At 43.6% G+C, this 27824-nt stretch overlaps 1 protein-coding gene across 1 annotated transcript in view; it reads right to left on the bottom strand.

Moving 5' to 3' along the window:
• Positions 1 to 27824, bottom strand: part of LOC310872011 (EGF-like repeat and discoidin I-like domain-containing protein 3) — a gene marked incomplete at its 3' end in the record, with an annotated part of 237840 nt that overhangs the window by 121568 nt on the left and 88448 nt on the right. The window contains 1 exon segment of the mRNA XM_083783672.1: positions 24446 to 24574. Coding sequence (XP_083639798.1) covers positions 24446 to 24574 — 129 coding nt within the window.

The following is a 27824-nucleotide window of genomic DNA, read 5'->3' as shown; positions in this document are numbered from 1 at the left end:
GGGGGGTGGTGGTGGTGCTGGGAGCAAACAAAGCACACACAACAACATTCAGTGGCAGCACTGACGGGGAAGTACAATGAATCAGGTGAGACCGATTGCCTGCTAGCATTTATTGAAAGATTAGGATCTAATTCACGCCAGCATTATTTTAATTTGAGCTCTTATTTTGAAAAGCCGCGGTCAGTTAGCAGTATACCTAAACTGGGAATCTACACGGAGCTGGGCCGGCCTTGTTGACAATGTGAATCCAGACCGGAGCTCTGGGGGAGCTCCACATTGACGGCTCTGTGCCGTCAAAGAAAGGTTGTTTTGACCAAAATGTCATCTGGGACAAGGAATAGGAGATACTGGTGATTGAAAGAAATGGATAGAATGGATTATTATGGCGACGACGATCTAAGATGAACGATCCAGTGCTGTGCTAACAACACAGCTAGCTGACCGGCTAACGTGAGTAGCATTATGGGTCGCTCGATCGAATGCACTATAAAAGCGCAATTGCCGAAGGGCTTCGGCAAAGGCGGCAAGTGTCAGTATCAAAATTAGGCTTCAATTGCCGAGGCTTCGGTGCCGTGTCATTAGTCAGAAGGTTCATTGTTCCGAAATTACTATCCCTATCTCTAACCCTAACCTAAACCTAACCGCAAGCACGGGAGCAAACATAAACCTAACAGCAAGCACGGGAGCAGTGCATGTTCGGACTAACGGGACTTCGGATCTATGGGCAGTTTCCAGGGCTTCGGCAATGGCACTGAAAGTATTAAGTAGACCGCCAATTTGGTCAGCTGCTTGACAAGTCACACACTCGCCCACATAGTGGCTGCACACGCGTTGTGCAGTTGTTAAAACTACTGTTCTTCTTGTTAGTGGGAGCTGAGTGTAGATGTGCATGGCGCTCCTATATCTCCCAGGGGTCTAGTTGCTGTAAAAAGGGGGATAGACCACCTCATTGCTCTGCTGATACTGACGATAAACCACTCTGACCTACTTACTGACGCAAATAGTCCAAAACTGAGCGGGGGCGGTTGGAAGAATCATTATTTCTGGGAAATGTACACGTGGCCCACCCATTCCGACCACTTAACACGGCAGCCACAGAATAGCTGCATGCATGGGTCTCATGAATTAGTGAGGACCAATTAGATGAATATAGATTATATAATGTTGAAAATGGGTGAAGTGCTCTTTTAAGTAGCCATACCACAATAAAAAAATACTCGTCGGAAATATTGTCTAAAAATATATCAGATCATTTTCATATTGCAAACCATGGTTATAGCACAAGCACAAGCACATGGCGTGCTATGTGCTAATGTGCTTGAAATCATTCAGAAAATTGTCATGATTTAGAAAACTTTTTTTAAAATAATTTCAATAGCTAAATTATAACAATGTTTAAAAGCTTTTTTTTTTTAATTTCGACGTCAGGCCTGAATGGGTTATACAAACGACTTGAGGTGACAGCTCTCGCTTCTGGAACTACTAATGAACACCTGTCACAAGGCTGGCATGCAGGTGACAGGATGGAGGCTTCAGTCAGCAGGGGGATTATACCTCAAATCCATCGCATCTTGAGGGGCCTGACATCCTCGTTAAGGACTGTTATACAACAGGTAGTTTCAAGGAAGCAATCTGTTTGGTTGAAATAGCCATCTATCTGTGCTTAGATGAGCACGATGGAACACCTAGTAAAAACACAAAATCAAGCTGTGCCGAGTCTCGCAGAGGGGGCATAGTCGGCCGAGTGGCTAGACAGTTTTGCATAGGACATTTGTGGTCGTATATCGGCTAAATAGAAATATGGATTCCAATCGAATATCTTAGTTACAATGACATTCAGTTGAGGCGAATAACAGTCTACGTTCACACTAATTATCCATAATGTATAAATGATGGATAAGGTGTCAGGACAGCTATAGGCCTTTTCGGGGAGGGGTCAGAATACATTTTGGACTTGGACTGTTATTCGTCTCAACAGCTCGTGTTTCTTTTTAAGGGCAACTGTTGTATAATCGCTTACGTTACACTCAAGGGTGTGCTTCACCTATAGATTATTGGCACTTCAGCGCTGCTTACGGAACTCAGCTAAAGCCTCGGTCCTGCAGCAATGCTGCCGTGCCAATAATCACGGTCAAGCACACCCTCTCCTGTGATATTGCTTAATTAACTTTAAACCCTCTAAACCACTAGTTCCCAAGAGGAGAATTGTATATCTCCCTAGGAACCAAACTAAGCTATTTTCACTACTTCTTAAAAGTGAAAAGTTCATCTCTCTCTCTCTCTCTCTCTCTCTCTCTCTGTTAAAGGCATTATACTATGCAACTTCGATCTGTGTTCATAAAACAATCAATGTATGAATATATCTTTACCCATCATTTCCTCTATACCAGTTCTATCAGCCACTGTATTTTGGTGTTTTCATAGACAAGAATGCAGCAAGAAGGGCAGTGTGTTTCTGCAGTCAAACACCGCCCACACACTACTTCAGTGGCTGATGGTGACTAGCTGCTGGCATAGATGGAAATGATGGATGAAGTAAATATGTATTGTTGCATTATGTGCACAGGGCAACACTGCATATGTGACGCCTTTGAGTGAAAACACCAGAGTGGATATTTTAGCACTGTCAGACATGAGGCCTCAGGCAGACAGACTGAAGTGAGGTGTGTGCATGTGCGCTCCTCAGAGACACAGAAAACACTGGCAGCCTCCCTCGTTTTGTTTGGGTTTCTGCGAGAGGTCATGTGCCCTACTGGAAGACAGTGTGCGTGCGTGTGCGTGCGTGCGTGTGCGTGTGTGTGTGTGTGTGTGTGTGTGTGTGTGTGTGTGTGTGCGTGTGTGTGCGTGTGCACGTTAGACTGACAGCCGCCTGTTGTCAGTGAATCAGGTGGGAAAGAAAAGGATTACTTCAGGGAACTGAACCAAACTAATCCACCCTGAGAGAGAGAGAGAGAGAGAGAGAGAGAGAGAGAGCACGAGCGGGTGGGGAGACAGACAGAGATAAAAACAAATGTGACATTGTGAGACTGTAGGTCGGCCAGTACACATAGAGTGAGGATGAGTGTGTGTGTGCGTGTGTGTGTGTGTGTGTGTGTGTGTGTGTGTGTGTGTGTGTGTGTGTGTGTGTGTGTGTGTGTGTGTGTGTGTGTGTGTGTGTGTGTGTGTGTGTGTGTGCGCGCGCATGCGAGCGTGTGTACGTGTGTGTGTGCAGGTGTGTGTGGGCGCGGCTGCAAGCGTGCATGCTTCTGTACGTGTGTGTTTATACTGTACATGTGCACGTGCGTGGGTTTGCACGTGTGTTTGTGTGTGTGTGTGTTAGGATCATGCCGCTCCAACTGGGCTGTGCTGACCCCATGTGGAGACCACCACCTGCCACCGGAAGGTCCGTCCATGGCTCAGAGTCACTACACACACACGTGGCCAAGGCTAATGGCTCTATTCCATTACAACTAATGAACCATATCAGGCTCTCTGGCTTTGTTTCCATTATACACTGCAGTCTCGCTTTTACATAAGGTTCTCACAAGCTCATTTGGGCCCTGCCCAGGAGGTGCTATACTGACCCATGAGTTCTGGCCTGGGAAACCAAACATAGCCAATGTCATTTAATGCGTTTAAAATGATCAAGCTGTTGAGATGATGTCCTGTTTTGGCCATGGAGTATGCTTGTACATTATGTGTTGTGTTTATCAGCACAGGTCATTGTCAGTCATTTCTTTTTATATTTTGTCATATTTGCCTGTGCATTGTGTATTTACCAAGACTAAAAGACAAACATAAATGTCCTTTACTGTATGTTCCAATGTTCAGTGCCAACTGCAATATTGTACCGTTTGTACAGCAAAGCAATTAGCATAAAGTATGCAATTTAGATAAGGGTTCAGGACAAATAGGCCTCGTCAGGGAGGGGTCAAAATAAATTATGGACGTACAGTACAGACTGTTCTTCTCAACTGCTCAACACAACCTCATGATCCGTGACAGGATTATAATTTCTGTCATATTTACGTGGCTCTTCCAATAAGGAACGGGGAGAAGCAATTATTGAAATTTGATGTCCCGACTTTTTTGCTCCCAATCCGATCCCGATCATTTGGAAATGACGTGATCAGCCCCCGGTTTCTGTTCACATGATCGGATCGGGAGAACCCTAGAAGCAATACATAGTTTTAGTACACCATTTCTCAACGGCTGGTTTCCGGGGGGCCCAACCAGGCCCCTAATGGACCCGATCTGGAGTGGAGTGTACATTATCATAATCTTTGAGTGGCGCAACCACTCCAAGGAACAGCAATGTCCGTGTGTCCGTATTCACCTATGTGTTGTTCACCTATGTGACGTTAATGCGAGCCAGTATGCACCAGTAGGGGCCAGTAAGGGGCGCCAGAAACAGAGAGAGAGAGGGGGGGGGGGGGGGGGAGTTGCACACCTCGGTTCACACGGGTGTGATTTTCATTTAACTCAAAGTTACAGTCCCGTGTGGCGCCATGGAGGTCCCCCGACCCAACATTGAGAACCGGTTTTAGCACTTGGTGTCACAGAGGCCTTGCTCGGGAGCAAGTTAAAAAAGTTAAAATTAACGAGCGCTAATTGCGTGTATAATAGTCCCGTCCCATTTAGTTTAACCTCCCCCAGACTTAATTAGCAAGACCCAGGTAATCTGTGAGCGGCATCGCAAACCCCACCTTCCATTAATTATTACTCTAATTTAAATCACTATCCAATTTAAATCAAAAAAGGAATAAGAAACTGCTGCTTTATATTCTGTCTGTCTACCTGCTGTCTGTCTGTCTGTCTGACTGTCTGCCAGCCTGCCTGTCTGTCTTTCCAACCTGTGCATTCCAGTAACAACTTGAACAGTACGTTAATTCATCAGAGCTATAGGCACACGTGCACACATGCGCACGTGTGTCCTGCCAGGGGGGGACCCTTCAACTATGCCGCCTGTCACAATTATCCAATTAATAATTATAGTAATTGTGCCATCAACATTTGAGGCCGGGAATCGTCTGCGCGTATTGCGCACTGTGATTGGCTGGAAGGTGTGTCATTCTGCACTGCTATTGGCTGAGCATTGCACATAACGGGTGTGCCACAGATAGCCTGTTAGATAGAGAGGGGGTGGGTCATATCCCAAAACGGGTATGGACTAGTTACACATAATTGCCTGATCGCAATTATTTGAGATAATTCTGAATTATGTTTTTGGCATAGAAAAATAAAATAGTGAAAGTAGCCAATCTGCAAGCTCACAGCGCCTTCGTTGCATGCGTCACGATGCGCTGTGCGCTTGTCGATTAACTTTTTGTTTCTGCTGTTTTTGAGAATAAAGTTCAAAGAGTATTAAATGCATGCAATGCTGTGTCCATATAGGACATTATTTATTATTTATTTTGATTATTGATACTGCCAATAAATCAATAAAATGAAATGTCTGCCCTAGCGGGAACGTGGCTGCACCTGACTGCGGGCGACCCTTCCACTTTGACCTCAGGGGTCCAGGGTGGCTCGGGGTTCGCTTCCCGTTCTTTACCGTTGCTATACCTAATTAACCTTTGACCCTTGGAGGACTCTATTTCCTATAGGGAGCAATCGACCTCGTTTACACAGGCTCAAGGTCAGATCAAGGTCAGGACCATGACAGGCTGTCCTCAGATTTTACATTACATTTTACACCAAAAAAACCAACATACCAAAAATAAAGCCAAATATACGAAAACCACATATCTACCCAAGTCAAGGAGATGACTGTGTGTGTTGAATCCTCCAACATTGTGTTCATTTGGTTTTCATGGGGGTCCGGGACCTCCATGATTCTTTGAGGGAGTTACAGGGAGTCGGATGGATGGATACTTGGATAGATAGATGGATGGATGGATGGATGGATGGATGGATGGATGGATGGATGGATACTCTAAATCTGATTAACCACTTTATCCTTCACAACGCGGCAGTCGTTATGAGCTTGCGGATCGACAATTTTTTTGCTACTGTTGCGTGACACTATAGTTAGATCTGCTATTTTAGAAAATGTGTGAAATGTGGCGCAAATCTTTGAATTCAGACCGAACGTTTGAAAATGACTGACATAGATTTTATTTTTGAAAACTGCCATGATTTAAGACATTTGTAGAATCAGGTCCTCAGGTCTAAATGGGTGATTTGAAGGCCTACTTGCAATATCCCCATGGCCCACCAGTGGGCACCAGGCCACAGTTTGAGCATCACCAAACAAATTGGATCTTGTACAGTAATATATACTTACACGTGTAAGTATATTTACCCAAGTAGGCCTACTGTACAATTAAACTCAGGTGTTTAACTTTAATAATTATAATTTGCAATACTTCTACTTGCACTACTTGAATACAAAACACATTACCAATTCCAGCCCTGTATACATTTCAGCGATTTGAAAATAGCCTGCTATTGTCAAAAGACTCTTATACACGTTCTTGTGACATGTGACAATAATGCATAATGAGTATTTACTTTTGTACTCTATGCAAATTTTAATAGCAATAGTTTTTTATTTATTGTTATTATACCGGACTCTTTAATATTGTAACATGTAAAACATGTTTGTACTTTTTCCACCACTGTGTTCTTTTTTGTTTTTTTCCCATGACATACAAGGTTCCCACCCAACAGCGGGCGATATCTTAACCACCCCCCCCCCCCAGTGTCTGCTTCTTGGCTCCTTGTCTATAGTGTCAGGCCTGTCATCTAGTCTGCTGTAAACAAATAAACACTCAGGAGGTTATCACTTCAAACGCACTCATTCAGACGTACGGCTCATTCCTCTCTGCCTTTTGTTCCCGGTTTTATGCACAGCTCCCTCTTCAGCACGTTCAAGGACATCTCCTCAATATAACCCACTGAGACCTGCGGGCCAATCCTATAGATTTAAATGAAAGGCCTTCGGGAATCAGTCATAGTTCTCACGCTTTCAAGATTATGTTCAAACGCGTTCACAAAATGGCAGATGTGTATACGAGCTTGTACATCCGCTATTGTTGGAATAGACGACGCACGCGGATGCTTCCCCCGGTTTTAATGGGATAATTGACACCGGGTCATTGCTTTACTAACGTCAAGCGTTGCAATAAAGATGATGCTACTTCAAAAAGTGTTGACATAATTATCCCCACAGTACTGACGCCGCATGTCTCGTTCCCAAGGTTATTGCTGTTAAAGCTATATGTTATGTCATTTTCTTTAGTGAATAAAATGATATTGTGCTCGATAGTAGTAGTTAGCATATGACATATACTCCATGGATAGATTGTGTTAACATACTCAGTATGTTAACACAATTTGTTACACGGCTTGGTTGAATGCCTGATTCTGATTGGTCAATCACTGAATTCAGCAGTGTGTTATTTCTGAACAATGACCGATGCGCCATAACAGACCGCTCTCTAATCAAAGCCCCATACAGACTGTTGAACAGAGCTCCTGCTGTGCTTGCTTGCTTAGATTACGCTGCATCCAACATGACAGCCATGTAACCAAACGCTGCTGCTGATTAGGTATAGGATGGACCTTTATTGCACTACTGTACTTTGTATTGTTTTAATTGCTTTTTATCCTTTTCCTATGTTGATTGTTTCTTGTGTTTTTGCATGTTGATTTTATGTGCTATGGACTTTTGTCTGAAATAAAGATTATATAAACACACATAGAGACAGACCTTGCTCTAAAGCATCATGTTTTTGAAAACATTTGAAGCGAGAAATATACAGTGCAGCAACTGAATCTATTTTATCAACACTTGTTTTCCGAGGCGACATATTGCACCCGACCCACCTGGCATGAATTAATGGGCTGCTTTCATTGCCGTAAGCAATGAAATCCTTCAATTTGTTGTTACTTTTGCTCCAATTAATTAATTTCTTCGTTAGGTAACCATGTAATAACATTCAGGATAATTGACGCCAGCCCTTCATGGTGATAAAGACCCCTCCGTTGTCATGTCAACGACTGCCAAAATTGACACTATAATTAGCCCGCGGACCCTCATTTGAAGAGATACTGTATGCCAGGGTCCCAGGGACCCCCATAAGGGAAGATTTGTACAGCTCTACCAGTGATTCTCAACCCGTTTAAATTCAAGGACACCCTGTTTGACATGCATTAGTACAGACACCCATTTAATGGCATATCTATCTCTGGGACCCCCAATTTACAGTTGTTACTGTTCAAGTCTAGGGGTTGTATGAAAGAACAACACGGCTCAAAAAGAGTATCGGATTTAATACTCAATGGCAAAATAAGTTACAAAGTGGCTTCAATGCATAACGAATGACACAGCAGGATGGCTCTGGGAGCCCAGAATTATGGAATGAACACTTAAATGGCAGAGTGTGAATGAACAGATGGACAAACACACTCTAACAAGCAACATAATAACAAAAACAGCCAAGGGCTGTTACACAGCGTATATTTTAAAACCAATGTCAATTTAACTGGACCCGTTATATAAACCCATAAGGGTCCATTTGGTTCCAAACTATAATTTAGCCGGGGACCCTTCTGGAACTCCCTCAAGGACCCCTGGGAGTCCCCGGACCCCCACTTTAGGAACCACTGATTTATATCCGGTGGTGTCTGGGTCGAACAGGGAACCTTCCCATTCCCAATCAGCCACTCTACCTCCTGCGCCACTTCCACCCGCAAAGGATTCTGGGTAGTAAAGGATTATACTAGCCGTAGGCTCATAACGCATGGAGAACCGTGTCAGGACAGACCATTACGGTCAGCTCATGTTTCACTGGAAGATGTCCCAGAGAACATAACATCCGCCGTCCCATCCCTGCTGCCGGGCAGAATCCTTGTACCGGTATCTCCGTATGTCAACGTTTTACTTTCACCCTATACTTCATCATAATACTACAGCCGGTGTCACACAAAAGTAAGAAGAGCTGACTAAATAATAACCACATTGGATCCATTGGAACAAAGTTTTTTTTCCTATTGGAAATAAGAGATCTCAGCCCCCGAAAACGACTCCACAATACACAGCAGGGTTTTACCTACATGCCTTGTGTACATTTCAAGCATCCGGCGATGCAATGTCACTTCTGTCTGCAGGGCGAAGGAGGGGATTATAGCGAGAGTCTGGTTCCAAGCATCCCTTCTTTTTTTTTTTTTTTTTTTTTTTCTCATTTTATTTATTCATATTGAAGTGCAGGATTAGACGAGAAGGAAGTTATCAACCAGAAGCACTATGAGAAAGAAACAGAAACATCCCAGAATGCACTGCAGCGACGGAGCCAGAGTCATATAGACAGAGGGGTGTGTGTGGTGTGTGTGTGTGTGTGTGTGTGTGTGTGTGTGTGTGTGTGTGTGTGTGTGTGTGTGTGTGTGTCCGTGTGTGCGTGCATCGGGTGAAGAGCCCTCCACTCAGATGCAGAGCGGCACTCTGAGGCAGGAAAGCCTGGAGTGTCATTTTAAGCTGCGGGAGCATCCACACTGCACTGTGTGAGCTGAATACTGATCCACTATACTCTGAGAGAGAGAGAGAGAGAGAGAGAGAGAGAGAGAGAGAGACGGACCGAGGGTGCAAAGGAACGAAGAGACAATTATTCTGCACATTGGAGCAGGACATGCCCTTCAGGTATGGAGGTTATTATTTTTATTCTATCATTTTAAACGTGTAATAAACTGATCCATTGTATTAATGTAATAAAAATCTATAATAAAGAGATCCATACAAACATGCTGTATGCTGTATGTACAGCAGGTGTGTGCATGCACGTGTGTGTGTGCGTGCGTGCGTGCGTGTATGTGTGTGTGTGTGTGTGTGTGTGTGTGTGTGTGTGTGCGTGCGTGCGTGCGTGCGTGCACATGTGCTCGTGCGTGCGTGCGTGTTACTGTCTCGATGGAAAATTCCATGTTCAAAAGCCATTCTGCTGTGACGAGCAGCATGTGTGTAAACAGGGCTTCAGAGAGTGAGGGTTGGACTAGCGTTCATTTTGACAGCGAATTTAGATTTAGTTTTAGTCATGGTCTTGAATACAGTTCCATTTAGTTTTAGTCCTCTTTTATAGTCACCTGAAAGGTTTTTTCCTTCAGTCTAGTTTTAGTTGACATTTTATTTGGCGGGCCTTCATGGCGTTGCAATGCGTGTATTACACTGTAGCGTGTAAAGCTTGTGACACCCCAGCATAAAATTACTTACTTACTAAAATTGCCCTAATCCTCCCTAACATTTTGCCTAGTTTTTTTTATTTAATGACAATACATTCATTTATTGTCAATACATTTAGGCATAGTTTTTGTCAAATTAGCTTAGCCTATGTTTTTTTGACACAATTTTTCATCAATAGTTTTAGTCTATAAAAGTAACACCGGGGGGATTTTTACAAAGGTAAATGGCATTGAAAATATAGTAGCCAAAGAAATAGAAGATCTACAAGTTCACAACATGTCACAGCACAGCACGTTGTGAGCTTGTAGAATCATTTGGTGAGTGACATCGCCACACAACTACTGTCTGCATCTACATTCTCAATGTGAAAGTCCATCTGGTCTCCTGAATTAATTTTTTCAAATAACTTAAAAAAAATAGCCAATACAACAACTTCACAACACCTTGCAATGCGTCACCGCCTGTCGTTCGCCTTGCTTTTAGATCAGCTATTTATTTGTAATTCTTTCCGCTATTTGTCGGACGAGAAGTAAAGGGTATGAAAAAGCCATGGTGTACACCACTTTAGTGACACAATAAAATCAGCCCCTCCTCTTATTATCATACAACAAAGTCGGCACGGCTTAAAGGAGAATTCCATGCTAGAATGCTTTCTTATCTTTCTTACCTTTCTTTGTAGTCGTTACGTCCCCACCAAAGAGGTCCAGGTGTTTTTTTGTGCAAAAACTCCTTATTGGCTATTTTCCCTACCATAAGCCCTCAATGAATTGCATTGCATTGAATGGGAATTGAATGGGGCTATGGGGTGTTATGCTAATTCACTTACTTCCATCGAAAGAAGTAGTAAAGTGTGCCGCTTGGGATATTATTTACATTATGAAGAGAGGATATATACAAAGAAATTATTATTTTGAGCGATGGAAATAAGCAAATTAGCACAACACCCCATAGCCCCATTCAATTCAATGCAATTAATTTAGGGCTTATGGTAGGGGAAATAACCAATAAGGAGCTTTTGCACAAAATAACACCTGGACCTCTTTGGTGGGGACGTAACAACTACAAAGAAAGGTAAGAAAGCCTTTTAGTATAGAATTCTCCTTTAAGTTCAGTTCTTAATGAGTATCTTTTTGTGTCAAATGGGAAACAAAAGATTGGGAATGCTTGTCCGTTCTTATTTTTTCCCCCCTGTGTGGCTGCATTCTGCATGTTAGCCAAAATGGCCCGAGGCAGGTCTATAGTTGTAACTTTCTTTTTCCAACCCCTGTGGGATTTTAGACATGCATCTCTATTTATGCCCCCCCCCTTGCTGTTGGCAGAGTGCCAGGAAGTGGGGGGGGGGGGGGGGGGGGGGGAGGAAGCGGGGGGGGGGGGGGGGGGGGGGGGGGGCAGAAGGTGACTCACACAATTAGGCCCTGATAACGGCATGATCCCTCTCCACCACCGAGAGGAGGATAAACTAGGTGAATAAAACGCTCACAGAGCCAGAGCAGAGCCCCCCGCGAGATAAATGCACTGCTTAGCAAAGTGGAACAAATACACCCATGGATTCTGCCTCTCTTTTTTTTTCATCTCTCAGCTGAGACACAATATTCCCAGCGATTCCCAAACTGTGGCACAGGGGCCCTCACTGTTGGGCCGTGAGGACACTGCGGGTCGAGTGGGGCCCCAAATTCATTGGAAGAGCTACTTGATAACGATAACTGCACAACATCTGTGTCCCTCAATCAGTCTGTGCTAGCATGCAGCGTCTGCTGTTCACATATCGCATGAACCGGTGCTGAGTCGGTCGTCTGTCCATAGCCACCCTTTCAACCGCTATAGCCATATACAGTATAGGCATATTATGGGCTGTCCAGAACTGAAGATCTGACCGATATGCCCATACTGTATAATGGGCACGCTGGCCAGAACAAGAACGAATTAAAAGCAATTATCTTGAAACGCATATTTAACAATATGTTGTCCCTGGCACAAAACATTCTCAGATGTGGTTCGGTGGCCAAATACATATTGAAGGGATAGTTCACTATTCGTCCATCGATTACTCAACCTGGAGCCTTGAATTCATGGAGATTCTTTTCGTTTTTGTCGCATTCCTGAGCCTATAATTTGATGACGGGCGAAATCTGTGTAGCCTAAATGTAAATCGTAATGAAGTTCTGCTTTACTTCACCACTGGTGAAAAGTAGACCGCATATATCTCCTAACTTATAGTTTACTCTATAAGTCAGTAAGTACACTTTTAGTTTACTCTATGTCAGTAAACTACACTTTTAGTTTGCTCTTTAAATCATGCTAATAACATTGGATTAATCCTACCCCCAGAAGCTAATTATTCAAACGTATACAGTCGCCCCTGAAAACCAAATTCTAATACGCCTCAATCCCTCTGATCTCACAGAGTTAAGTCTGTTTGCTAATGTGAACAAATCTGTTCCCAAAGCTACAGTGTAAACAAAACGCCGCTTCACTGAGAGGATTAGGTAAAACAACGACTGGCCTCATATAATATTCTGTGTTTTCAACTTATTAAATGCCGAGTTCCATTTTCTTGTTATTGCAGCACTGGAAAAACGCAAGCAATGTGGAAACTAAACATTACTGACTCTGCGTATTATAGTGCATCCAAAACCTGTAAAAAAAAGAAGATAAGTGCTCGGTGATGATGGCTCATTTTATTCAGGAGGAGAAAGACGGAAAAACAATGAGGATGAATGGGGGCGCTGGCGTTAAGTAACTTAGAGGCACAATAATGGGACAAAACCGAAGCACTTTTACTGCCTCCCCTAATTGAAGGACTTCAACAAGAGTGAGCCAGCCAGGATGGATGTGTGGCTCTGTCTGTTGATAACAGAAATCAGGTGAACTAACCACCAACAGCAACGGATCCTCGCCGCTTCACATGCAATGTCACGCCCGTGCACGTGCACACGCACACGCACACACATGTCGCACGCACACACGCACACGCACACACACACACACACACACACACACACACACACACACACACACACACACACACACAGTACATTTAGCAGTGAGAGAGATGGAGCAGGGATCCCCACTATAACTGTCCTCAGTATCATGTAAAATAACGTTGTTTTTGTTTGTTTGTTTAGGCATTATCTTTTCCATTGATATGTTGGATGCATGTTAACGTGTACGTTCCACTTTAACCCTCAGTCCTTAGTTGCGACTGTAGGTCGCAGATTACTATGAAAACCTGCAAAAACAGTCAGTCTGTCCATTACACTTCGTGACACGCTCCATACATGGCCGTCAGTCCATCACGCCTCGTGACACGCTCCATATGGCCATCTCCATATATGAAGATCACGACACTGACCTGATCAAACCCTGGACAGCCATACATGGAGAAGACTGGATCATCACCTAGATCTTACGGAGCTGACCTGTTCTGACATTCCATGTGTTGATCCCTCCCCACCCGTCCTTTCCTCTGAGATGTCTCCCTTTTGACTGATACCTGTCCATTCTCTATTCTTGACCTCGCTCTTGCTGGACTCTAGACGGGCCAGCCCCAAAGTTATTAGCACAGCCCCTCGCGGCAGCCGGCGAAAACGATACCTGGGCCCTAACTGGGCTGGCCCGATGCCCCGTCTGGCCTTACTAATTAAATGGTAAATGGTGCATTTACATAGCGCCTTTACATAGATTGTGCAATACATTCACCCATTCACACACACACATCCATACACCGATTGCGGCGGAAGCCATGCAAGGTACCAACCAGCACATCGGGAGCAGTGTCAGTGTCTTGCCCAAGGACACTTCGACATGTAAACAGGGGAAGCCGGGATTCGAACCGCCGACCCATGGATCATTGGACGACCTGCTCTACCTCCTGAGCCAAAGTCACCACAGTCGCTAATTAGCCCTTTAGGGTGAGGTCACTCCTTGCCCTCATGGCGTCTTACTGCCTGGTAAACCTGATCTTTGGCTCTGTACTTGCTCTGCTCTTTTGATTTCTCCCCTCTACACCAACTATACAATAGCCAATCTACAAGCTTATGTGTTGCAGTGCGAGGCCGTTGTTTGAGCTTGTATATCTGCTTTTATGTTACCCCCAGAATAAGGACGCGAGGGTTCAGGGTGATTAATTAAAAAAAATTACACCTGTGTGAAGTGAGCCACTAAGTCTAACTGATGTTGCTATGATTAGGTGATGTACAGTAATGGTGATGTAAAAGAAACGGTGACAAAACAAACACTAAATTATCTTTATTGTTAATGGCGTTTTTAAAACAAACATTGAACTAAAAACAAACATTAAACCTGTATATAGGAGGGATATATATTTGGTAGCATCTGTAGTAACTCTGACGACCCCCTATGTTAGTTACATTGACTCCCCCTCCCCCATTAGAACACACACACAAACGTGACACATGTCACACTATCAGCTGGAAATCTATATAATTGAGCCCTAATTGAGAATAATGATGGGACTGTAACAGAACGTGTGACCAGCGATGCATATAACAATTTTGCCAGGAACGAGACATGCTGTGAAGACCAAACATTCTATATAGCGTTTCATAAATCATACTGTAACCAGGGGTGAAAGTGGTCCAGGGACGGTTCCGGAGCTCCGACCCGGTAAGACCTGACGCCCCGGAGCGCACCGGAGCTATCAAAATACTACATTAAATAACCTGCCACTGCGCCCACAAACGCATGTCCAAGAGGAAAACAATCAAAACATTATATACTAACGTCAGAATCGGGCAGATTAACACACACAAGTGTTATTAGTTGAGTTTTCTTAATGAAGTGCTTCTGAATTGTGTTTATGTGTTTATGTCAGTCAGCGATGCGATCGAAGTCTGACGTCAATATCAGTAGAGGGCGCAAATCCACAGGTTCATGTACTTTTTATTTGCATTATAATCCCCATAAGGGGATTTTAGATCGCCTCGTATAAGAACTGTGTTTGAAAAATAAACCCCGGTCGCTTCACTCATATGGATATGAAGAATAAACTGACTGAGAGAAAACGCTAATTGTACTGCTACTGAATTACAGTAGTTACATTTTCGCTAGAAGCAGACTGTATCATGAGTGACTGACTGTTGCAAACGATACAGAGACACCTCCCAGACAATAACGCAGAGACAGCTTGTTTATTTTTGGACCACAACGCTTATAGTAGACGATATTAAAATCACCCCATGTTATTCTCCATAGAGAAATTACTTCCGTGAACCAGGGGAATCGAAGGGATGAGCGAGTTACGTCAGGACTTCGGTGCTCTATAACGCTTCGGCTCGCATGACTTGTGCAGGGAGTACCAGTTCACTTTGCTGGTTGAAAAATCCGGTATAGAGCGGATACGGAAACGGACGTTCATCTCCCTAAGATATGCGTGCATATGACCGGATATATGACCAGCTCAGTGGCCTTGTGGTTAGAGTGTCCGCCCTGAGACTGGGAGGTTGGGACTTGGGGTTCAATACCTGGCCGGGTCATACCAAAGACTCTAAAAATGAGACCCAGTGCCTCCCTGCTTGACACTCAGCATCAAGGGTTGGATTGGGGGTAAGTCCCTGCGGGACCGTACCTATGTTCCCTCAGCTCTATGTTCCCTCAGCCTACGACAACCTACCTCCTCCCTCACCCTAACCCTAACCTCCCCCGGGGCAGACACCTAAACCTAACCGCAACCCTCTCCCGACCCGCAGCGCACCCCCGGGGCAGACACCTAAACCTAACCGCAACCCTCTCCCGACCCGCAGCGCACCTCGTGGCTGAGGGAACATAGGGCTGAGGGAACATAGGTATGACCCCGTCCCTGCGACATACTAGTGTCATGTCCAGGGGGTACTTGTACTGTACATCAAGCTGCCTCACGCTACAGACAAGGCTACTTACTTACTATGTAGGCTACTTACTTACTTTGGCTGGATATAGTAGGCGGGCTCTACGACAAATTGAATTCCCCAAACTTTCAAAACAGTTTCTGGTTGGCTGACAGACTGACACAGCGAAATACTTAGTTCTGATTGGTTCAGAACGATTTGTTTTAAAGCACAGGAAACTAACGCCGGCAACTTTTGTTGAATGAGGAGCCACTCAGAAGAATGCGATTAAACAAATAATTTCAGCAAAATGGCAAATAACGAACAATAGCTCAACTGTTTAAGAGAAAAGTTAGAAGCTGATAATGTAGTTAGAAGTTAGAAAAACAACGCCAGGGGATGAAGATACAGAGCAAATTGAGACCATAGAGTTGCTTGAGACTGAGAGTGAGACAGATGGGGAGGAGGCAGAGACCTAGCCTGGATAATAAGCCAGCAGAGACCCTGCAAGAAGTACTGACAGCAGGAGCAGATCCAGTAGCAAGCACAGGTAGTAATAATTATAATAATAACTAGAATGCAATCCAAAAGATTTTGGCCTATAAATAGTACTTTGCAGTTTGCAGTCAAGGTCCCCCAAGAAATGTACTACAGTATGTTCTGCTCCATTCTTAACATCTTTTGGTTTCCAAAAACAGTAATTTATTGTAAGTAAACAGTACAAAGCCGTTTAATGTGTGCTTATTTTTATTTTATTTTATTTGCTTTGATGGGGAAAATAGTTATCGGATATCTGATATCTTCATAAGAAGACATTGCAAATTGCAAGAGACATTTGGACTAATGATTTGTAAGACCTGTTGTGTTTGTATTGTGTTATACTGTGCCAAAATGCAGTTTTCTATGCATTTAAGGGGTATTGGGGGGGGGGGGGGGTTTGACCCCCCAAATTTTGGCAGACACTAATTTCTGGGGAGCTCCTGCAAGACCTGAAAGCCACTTTCACCCCTGACTGTAACTACAGTAAAATGTTTCAGCTGAGACCCAACAATATAAACGTATACCGTAGTGTCTCCCCAGTACAGTACAAGCATGTTGGTGTGTCAAGTGTTTGCGATAGAGGGCGCTCTTCGCCAACCTGAGAGATCCTATAGGACGTCCAAAGAAGAGTACACCCAGAAATTATATTATGCCATAATTTTCTCTCTCGCTTTCTTGTTTTTTTCCCTGTGTTTTTGGCGAAAACAAGCTATATTGCTATATTGCCAATAACTATAACGAACGGAGCGTGCAAGTGTTCGACCGTCACATCGAGCAAAGTTCTGTGGGTCTTGAGAGGTTAGTAGAAACCCCATGGGAACTTACTCATTTACTCTGGCAGTAAATGAGTTAGAGTAAAAAATGCAGCTATTTTCAATAGTTATTGTTAGCTCTCTGCAGCAGCAGCGAGCCAACCATACTGTAGATATCTTTAACTCTTCGTCTCTTCAAAACGTTGGCACCTAACCACTCCTACACACTTTCACTTAGAAACTCCATTCAAACTTTGATATGTTATGTTCAGCTTACTTACTTTAAAAAGAACATCAGCTTACTGTGACACACAGGCCTGAACGTTTGACTACGAAATGTGTTGTCGCCTTTTAGATGTTTAACTTTTAAAACCTAAGTGATAAAACTTTGGATCCTCCCTATCCCTTCATATAAAGCTTTCACAGATAAACTCAATTCACAAATCCACCATACTGTGGACATGCACGCTTGAGATTATCACTTTGAAATACTTTTGCCGTTTCCGAAATGGAACTTCAAGCGCCAAATTATGAATGGGTCCGACCCATTGTTTTTGGGGAAACTACTGCTGTAATATTCACGTCAATAGAACATTACACGACTGGCTAATTCACACGGGTGGGTGGAGGGGTGGAGTGAGGGGGGGGGGGGGGGGGGGGGGGGGGACCGTTGGCCCGAGATGAAGCAAACAGCTGAGAGAAACATCCCATAATGCTCCTATCTACTTTGTCCTTGGTTAAATTGGGAACATTCCACCCGTGAAATAATGTGTCCCTGCGTCACCTCGCAGCTGCACCAGGGCCAAATCACTCCCAATTTTCCCCCTATGACAGTTCATTACAATAATTGGCCACTTTCCCAATACTAGCTGGCCTGTCCCCTTGTCACTGCCGGGACAGAGGGACCTTATTTGAATAATGACTCACTTTGTGAGGCCTGCAGCGCTACCATCGCCAATAACACACACACGCACACACACACACACACACACACACACACACACACACACACACACACACACACACACACACACACACACACACACACACACACACACACACACACACAAACTAGTTTGAGATCAACTGTGAACACAACAGGGTCAGATGCACGTGCGACGTGCTTGCATATCTTAGAGTATATGAATAGAGAAGGCACCCAGAGGAAACACTAAGGCGAAATGGACATAGTGGCCGAATGAAGGTATTGCAGTTGGCCCCAAACACATGAACGCGCTGCTCCGTTGACTATCATTGTGCACATTCACGACGGACGCACGCTCGTGCGCGTTCAACGGCAGCGCGTTCATGTGTTTGGGGCCACTCACTATTGTAATCCATCCCAGAATGCACTCTGTTCCTATACCCGGAAGGAGGAGTGAAATCGCCTCATGCGCTTTTGAGCAACTTAATGCAAGTGGATGGAAGGAGAACTCGGATGTCATCTCTATTCATTATACTATACACACACACATCATATAATACTGGGGCTGGAATGCGAGGAACCAAAGCTCCGGTGTGCATAAAAGGGACACAGACACAGGTATGGAGATTTGCATCGATAATAGTTCTGGACAACCGCTGATCCCCATTGACTTCCCCCTGAGCAGATCACTCCCTCGGGTCCTCGGTCATATACGCACGTATGAAGTCACTCACTCACTCACTCACTCACTCACTAACTCATTCTGCATAGGATTCAGCTTTCACTTTAATAATTATGCTAGAATGTTCTTCTGAATGCATCGACACTTAGTACCATTTGTCAATTTCATTTTAAAACTTGACCCTTAAGAGTAAGACGCTTCATTTGACAAGTAGCTCGCATTGTACTGACAAGGCAACGTGTGTGTGTGTGCGTGTGCACGCGCGCGCGCGCACGTGAGAGAGAGAGATACGGGGGTGGGAGATGTTTTGCAGAAACTCTCAGTCAAAATGATTCTCAGTTTCCCATGTTTCATCGAGGACTCTTTAAAGCACAACGCAAATTATGCAACCACTGTGTTGGGTGGAAACCTAGTAGGTCCAAAACTGTTAATTTTTTTAATAGTTATATAGTAAAAATAGCAGATTTACAAGCTCGCAACACGTGGCATGACACGTTGTGAGCTTGTAGATCTGCTTCGTCACTATACTGCTGTGTGACACTCTTGTATGATGAAGTAGGGCATTCATTTATGGGGAAAAAAAGACACATAGAATGTTGAAATATGGAGATAATGGTGTGTAACACCAGCGACGATATGGACACTGTAGCCAGCCCCGCTGTCATCCTAGGAAACACTTATTTGTGTACCCTTTATCATTTAATTGCAGGCATTATGCATACGCTACAATTTGTTTATTAACGTTTTCTGATACAGAAACCTCTCTCTCTCTCTCTCTCTCTCTCTCTCTCTCTGTCGAATAATAACCCCTCGATTAATGCACATTCAGACCATATCAAATAATTTTCTCTGCACCCCAGAGGGGGCTTAATATGAGCCCAGACAATAACTGAATTATGGCATTCACGCAAACCAATTGCTCATTCGACAATCCAACAGCTCCTAATGTAATGAAGTCAGCCGAGTCAGATAAGCCCGGGATACGGCCACTCACTCAGCGTCCTCGCATATTTTACGCTCTGCCGATAACGCAGAGGGAAAAATCCAAATGGGGTGAAATAGCTTTGTTTAACCTCAGATGGGAAAGACTCCAGAACAACCATGCATCAACCAGCAGACAGACGCCATCAGCGGTTGAGTCTGTGTCTTCACGTTGATCCTGCTCATTGGCCATCTAATATTTTAGACTGATGATAATAATCATCATCATCATCATATCATACTATAATTCTGTCAATGTCTGTCTGAATGTCTGATCTGTTTGTCTGTCAGAAACACCGCCGTATCTCCTCACCGCCTGCACCGATCGCTCTCACTTTTCACACAGGCATTGACCATAATAATATGGAGGTCTTAACGAAGCCCTTTTTCCAATTTAACAAATTATAAATTAATAATGAATTTATGAGTGAATTAAAAATGCGAAAACGCACCCATGGCGCAAGTACCCCCCCACAACGGGTAAGGGGATATTAATCTTCACAGTCTGTTCCAACAGAATAATGCATAACCATAATAGAGCACAAAACAGCACACAGCAAGAAGACAATACATGAAGTCGCCACTATACATAATACTGTACGTATGTATAGCATATCAGTGCAGCAATGACTGAATGGACAAAATCAACTCAAAGTGCTTCGTCCAGATGGCATAATGTCTGAAGTGACGGATGGCCATGGTATCATTTGCTATTGCAAGTGCCAAACGTGTGATATCGGAACATGTGGGTGTTTTTTTATAGTTTCAAAGACTATAAAGCTGTAGAGGGCAATCAGTGACTGGTCAAACATAGATGACAGTTTGAACATGTCCTAGATTAGAACATACACAATGCATGCTCAGTGGGAAGGAGCTGGACACACCGCTAAAAAGCAACATGGCAATTAACAGGCCAGCAGGAGCTGACATTACTAGAGGCAAGAAAAGGTGGCGAGATATCCTCTCCTCACACATAATAATAACCACTTAAACCCTCAGTTCTTAGTCAAACGGACCTGAGTTACACCTGGACTTGGATCACAACATAATATATCTTAAGGTTAGACCACTCCGAGGTCGCCTGGATTTGCACCCGGGGCGACCGTGTTTTGGTATTCTAAAATGTGGGTAAACCGGCTTTGTTTAACCTTTTTGGCGATGCGTTGTGAGCTTGTAGGGCTGCTGTTCTTGGGTGCACACTGCCCATGGCACTATGCGGAGCATAAACGTGGCTTCAATCATCATCATCATCATCATCATCATCATCATCATTCGACCGCGGGGTCGAGATCATGGATTTCACAATGCCACGCCAGACTTCCTGGTCCTTCATTGCCATGCCCAGTTCCTGCTTACTGATGCATGTGTCCCTAGCGATGACATTCTACCTCTGGTCTGCTTTGAGGCAGGATTCCAGAGAAGAAGGGAAGATATACCTCATGATCAGCTCTGTAGCAGTGGCTGCAGCAAACTGTATTCTTCTGGATCGGTGAAGAAACACGGGGAAGGTTGCCATTTATTAGTGAAGTCGATTCCAAGAGATATTTTGCACTCTCATTAGAAGGCGGGTATAAGTGCCATCCAGCCTGGCTTCAATCAACACTCAGCCAAACACCGTTTTAGGGGGAACCACAGGGGTGCACTGCCCCAAATATCATCCCTCCCATGGCTCAGGAATGTTTTTAAAACGCAACAAGTCTACCACTTAATGGATATACACGATCTGCAAACTCACAGCGGGTCGCATTAAAAACTAAAATAAAAGTTGTGATTGTGTCTTTTATTTCCGTTCTCATCGGCTACCATAAAGATACCCCCCCCCCTGTGAACTTTGGGGTGGGGGATGCGCAGACCCCAGGTTGGAAAACAACAGTTATAATGGTCTAATTTCCATATCCTGAGATCTGTTCCAAATGGTTGAGGAGTCAAGGACATGACATGAATATTTTTATGTTTGGCAGGAAACCTTGAATCTCCTCTGAAATGTACAAGGGACGAGACGTCTGCTTGTTGTTTGTTGTTGTTGTTGTTGTTGTTGTGGGATAAACAGATGCAGCGACCCACCTTCAACTCCCTGACATAGAGATCCTGTAAGTTATTGTCATGGTCATATAACAAAATAAATAAATAAATGAATCACGACAGTGTCTCCCCTTTCTCCGCGGACGCATCTTTGAAGCTGCCGAGAACGGCGGTGCGGCTGCATGAACATGATTGTCTTCACACAAATAATACTCATGCTTTTTGAAATGTATAGAAATAGTCTGGCTGCTCGGCCTCGCTGCTTGGCAACACGTGTCATTTATAACAAATAATTAACTCACGTGCTGTTTACAAGCCTGTGCCAATGTGGAAATGTTCACAGCTACAACATTGCGGGATGTTTCTGGGAAACAATATGCAATGCACTGAAGGAACAAATGCCATTTCTCTTGAGTATGTTATGTGCATATCACAGCTGTCGAGGGGAAACCTTGTAAGTCTAAAACGGTTCCCCTTTATTTATTTTAAAAACCATCAAAAATAATAATAATAATAATAATAATAATAAAATACTCGATCTACAAGATGAGAACACTTTACATTTTTATGTTTTGTCAGCTTGTAGATCTGCTATTTTCACAATGTCTGTGAGTTTTCCGCCCGACAGCTTTGTGCTGTTCTTATTGTTTCATGAAGGCAGTGTTTTTTTTCTGTGTCTTGCACGTACAGTAAACAGTACTTTGCATTTATTTTCATCTCTGTATAAAGACTATCCACAACATGCTATTGTAGTAGGACAGTGAGCACCCACCACTCCCACATGTATCTCCATTCACCAGTCATACAGTAGGTAGAACTGTAGGTACCGTAGGTAGGAAGGTACACTAGGAGACAGACAGTGGATCAGGGGTAGAGTAGGCCAGTAGATCGGCGGGAGTTCGATCCCGGGCTCCCCCAGGGTTAGTGTCAAAGTGTCCTTGAGCAAGACTCTGGACCCCTAATTATCCCTTCACCAGGTCCCTCCCCAACCCATCCTTGTCCAATAGGCACGTTAGCAGCAAAGAAAGCTTGACCTGCATAGCAACCGTTGCTAAACTATTGGGATTGGCATTGGCCAATCACTTTTTGGGGTGGGATTTAGTGAAGGGCTAATTCCCCCCGATGTGCAGGTTGGTCCGTTTATGAATGTGTGAATGTGTGCATGTGCGTGTGATAATGGGTGAATGTAATGCACAATCTATGTAAGGTGCTTTGAATAAAAGCGCTATATAAATGCACCGTTTACCATTTTATTTACCCTTTATAGATATACACTGGTATTCATACAGTGGCTGTTCCTTTAGAGCAGTGGTTTTCGGATTTAGCCTTTTGGACCCAAATCCTAGAATATTTTGGTATCGTTGGATACGATTTTGTCCACAATCCCATGCTGTATTGATGTGGTACCATAGGAGAGATAACAAGAAAACATTGATCAAAATAACAATTATTTTACATGCTCTAATTGTGGACTTTTTGTAAATTAAGTAATGCAGACGTTTAAGAATAATTGAACTCTTTGAGAGTATAAAATGAAACCAAATGCACCCGTAAGGGTCCATTTGGTTTAATTTTACACTCTCAAGACTTAAAGATCTATAAGTGTCCGTTTGGTTACCAACTCTCCATCATTTAGCTGGGGACCACCTGGCACCCCCTCAGGGACCACTGCTTGAGAACCAAGTGAGGCTGCATTAACATAGAGACTGGCATGGAGACTTACTGTGTTGACATTGACATATAGAGACTGGCATGGAGACCTACTGTGTTGACATTAACATATAGAGACTGGCATGGAGACTTACTATGTTGACATTAACATAGAGACTGGCATGGAGACTTACTGTGTTGACATTAACATAGAGACTGGCATGGAGACTTACTGTGTTGACATTAACATAGAGACTGGCATGGAGACTTACTATGTTGACATTAACATAGAGACTGGCATGGAGACTTACTGTGTTGACATTAACATAGAGACTGGCATGGAGACCTACTGTGTTGACATTACCATAGAGACTGGCATGGAGACCTACTGTGTTGACATTAACATATAGAGACTGGCATGGAGACTTACTGTGTTGACATTAACATAGAGACTGGCATGGAGACCTAGTGTGTTGGCATCAACATAGAGACTGGCATAGATACTTACTGTGTTGACATTAACATATAGAGACTGGCATGGAGACCTACTGTGTTGACATTAACATAGAGACTGGCATATAGACTTACTGTGTTGACATTAACATATAGAGACTGGCATGGAGACTTACTGTGTTGACATTAACATAATAGAGACTGGCATGGAGACTTACTGTGTTGACATTAATATATAGAGACTGGCATGGAGACTTACTGTGTTGACATTAACATATAGAGACTGGCATGGAGACCTACTGTGTTGACATTAACATAGAGACTGGCATGGAGACTTACTGTGTTGACATTAACATATAGAGACTGGCATGGAGACTTACTGTGTTGACATTAACATATAGAGACTGGCATGGAGACTTACTGTGTTTACATTAACATATAGAGACTGGCATGGAGACTTACTGTGTTGACAGTGAACGCCACTGAATCCAGGAGGGCATTTGCAGACGTAGCCGATGAAGGTGTCCCCCCGGTAGGTTTCACTGATCTCACACACTCCTCTGTTGTGACACGGGTTCGGGTGACAAGGACCTGAGGCAAACACACACGCACACACGCACACAAAGCACACACACAAAGCACTGTCAAAGACGTCTGACGAAAGCAAGCAATTATTGGTTGGTTGATTGGTTCGTAGGTTGATTGATTGACTGATTGATTGAATCCCTCTAGAGTGCCAAAAAAAAACCCTTTTGCAGCATCCATACATACATTAGATGTGAACGAGAGAGAGAGACAGACAGACAGACAGACAGACAGACAGACAGACAGACAGACAGACATCATATAGGCAAAGGTCATTCAAAACTACAATACATTAAAATTGCTCTATGCAAAATTAACTGATTTCACCTTCCAACCGGGCTGTGCTTTTATTAACACAAATCCCATTAATATCTTGCTAGTCAAGGCAATGTGGCTGAGATACAACAAGGGATGGTGGTTTAAGCCTTTTCAACCTCTGACTGTCATGGCTGAAACCTTATCTCCATAGTTCAACTTTTTCTGGCGTTTGTTCTTTATTTATGCTCTACTTTGTTGCATGTCACTGTCATACAAACGCATAGCAAATAGCCAATCTACAAGTTCACATGTGACAAGATTAGCTTGTGGATTTTCCAGTTTCAGAATTTCTGAAAACTTTTGAAAGTTAATTAAGGTTAGGTTAAGAGGTTAGGAGGTTATACCTCCACTGTCACACATTTAGTCACACTGCCTGTGACTAAATAATAACACATAAGTGGACCCATTGGAACACAGATTATTTATTTAATTGCTTTGTTTTGTTTGGACATACCAGGTTTCCACCCGACAGTGACAATATGTTTGCTCATATTTTGTCTGTTTAATTTCCTGAAAAATAACAGTTTTCAGTGCTGGCCACTAAATCACAAGGGGAAAAGAAAAGAGGAAAAATATAGTGAAAGGAAATTAAATAAAGAATATACTATTCCGGAAGGTTATTGTAATTAACCTTCTTAATTTGGCTTTGAGTCGGGATAATTATAGCTTTTGATTGTGAACAACTTTTGCCAAAACAGAAGATACCGAGTTATTTTTAAAGAACAGTACAGTATTTCTTACATTGTCCTCCCCATTGTCCTTTCCTTGAAACATTGTCTAAGCCAGAAGTACATGCAGCACGTTGTTCTGGAATTACGGTGGTTCTGAAACATTTAATGTCAAGGACCCCTGAATTAATATGTATTTGGGCTGCGGACGCCCATTTGAGAATATCTTGAAGCCCCATAAGAGAAGATTTGTTAAAAAAAAAAAATCACACACGTGTGAACTGATTGGTGCAATTCCCCCTCCCCCCTCTCTCTCTCTCTCTCTCTCATTAGAGACACAGCACTACCCCTCTCTCTGTTTCTGGCGCCCCCTACTGGTATCAATAAGTCACATACTCGTGCTCACACAGGTACACAAACAAACAAGTATTTCGATGCTTTATTAACACATTTAGCTGGAATCCTCTCAAGGATCCATCGGGATCCACGCACCTTTCAACATTAAAAAGTTGAACGGTTTCTGCCCAAAAGCTATACTAATATGAAGATATTTTAAGCTTGGAATCAAGGCAAGCAGCACGAGATGAATGATGGCCGTGAAACATCATTTATTTGAGTAAATAAATGGAAAACGCAAAACAAATGCAAAGGTGCAAGATATGTGTGTATACAGTATTTAAGGTTGAAGGAACTACTCATCACATGATGCGTTGTGTATACACTTCCTGCATGCGTTGTACAACAATGTTTTATAAACATAATTTGGAAACAAACTGCGTGGCGCTGATTGTGCCGGTTTGCGCGATTAGCTCTGGACAAATGAGGCGCACGCATGCACGCACGCACGCACGCACGCACGCACGCACACACGCACACACGCACACACGCACACACACACACACACACACACACACACACACTGTAGCTGGATTGGTTCCGACGGTGTAATTACCCGTAGCACGTGATTTGCTGCAGTTTTCTCACATCTCTCCCCATTTCCGCTCCCTCCATTGGCTCCTGAAGCTGATGCTGGCTAACAAGGCATATCCCCTTAACATCAAGGCCCGAGCCAACCTTACAACTGCACCACTCACTTAGTTCAGATATAACAATGCCACCCGAGCCTAGAACACACTCCACCTGACCCGGCCTAGACTCCTCTCCCTTCCCCAAAACACTCTAGACCAGGGTTGGGCAACTTTGACGATGGAGAGGGCCACTATATTTCAACACTCACTCCCTGCCTAGGGTCATATATTACTGTCGTAGCAAAAATAGCCGATCTACAAGCTCAAAACGTGTCGCGCTACGACGCATTTTGAGCTTGTAGATAAGCTATTTTTACTATTTTCGAATTGAAATCTTGAAATTATTTTTTTTGCTATTTTTGAATTAGAATCTTGAAAATTTACATTTTTATGCAATTTCAAATGCCTTTAATTATACTTGTGTTGAGCATTGAGCTACTAATTTAGACTGAAGTAATTAAAGCGGGTCATGTTTGCATGTTGTGGAATTGTAACAGCTGAAACCAATATTATATCAGTATTCTGACATTAACTTGAGGGCCACATTAAGTGAAGGTGGGGGCCGCATGTGCCCCCCGGGCCGCCAGTTGCCCACCCCTGCTCTAGACAACCCTCCACACCTCCGACTCCTCTCCCTTCCCCAAAACACTCTGGCCTAGACACCATAGACTCTTCTCCCTTCCCTAAAACAGGGGTTCTCAACGTTTTTGGCCGGGGACCCCCGGAAATGCTTTGGCAATGTCTTGGGAACCCCACCCCGCCCCCTTCCGACCCCCAATATAAATTGACTGCTGCAATAACCTTGATAATAGAGACAATTGACACCATGAATAAATACCAGATATAGTCATTAGGGAAGGTGTATGCATGTACTATGTGTACTATAATGTAAACTCTTAATTTCCATTTTCCAGCAATTCAGCTTTTTTATAATTTGGGGACCCCCCAAAATAATTTGGCGACCCCCTGAGGGGTCGCGACTCACAGGTTGAGAACCCCTGCCCTAAAACACTCTGGCCTAAAATAGACTATTCTCCCTTCCCTACAACACTCTGGCCTAGACACCAAAATAGACTCTTCTCCCTTCCCTACAACACTCTGGCCTAGACACCAAAATAGACTCTTCTCCCTTCCCTACAACACTCTGGCCTAGACACCAAAATAGACTCTTCTCCCTTCCCTACAACACTCTGGCCTAGACACCAAAATAGACTCTTCTCCCTTCCCTACAACACTCTGGCC

Source organism: Protomyctophum parallelum (genome assembly GCF_964188405.1).
Source record: "Protomyctophum parallelum genome assembly, chromosome: 15".
In the NCBI taxonomy this organism is placed as follows: domain Eukaryota; kingdom Metazoa; phylum Chordata; class Actinopteri; order Myctophiformes; family Myctophidae; genus Protomyctophum; species Protomyctophum parallelum.
This window is presented reverse-complemented; position numbering and strand designations above follow the sequence as displayed.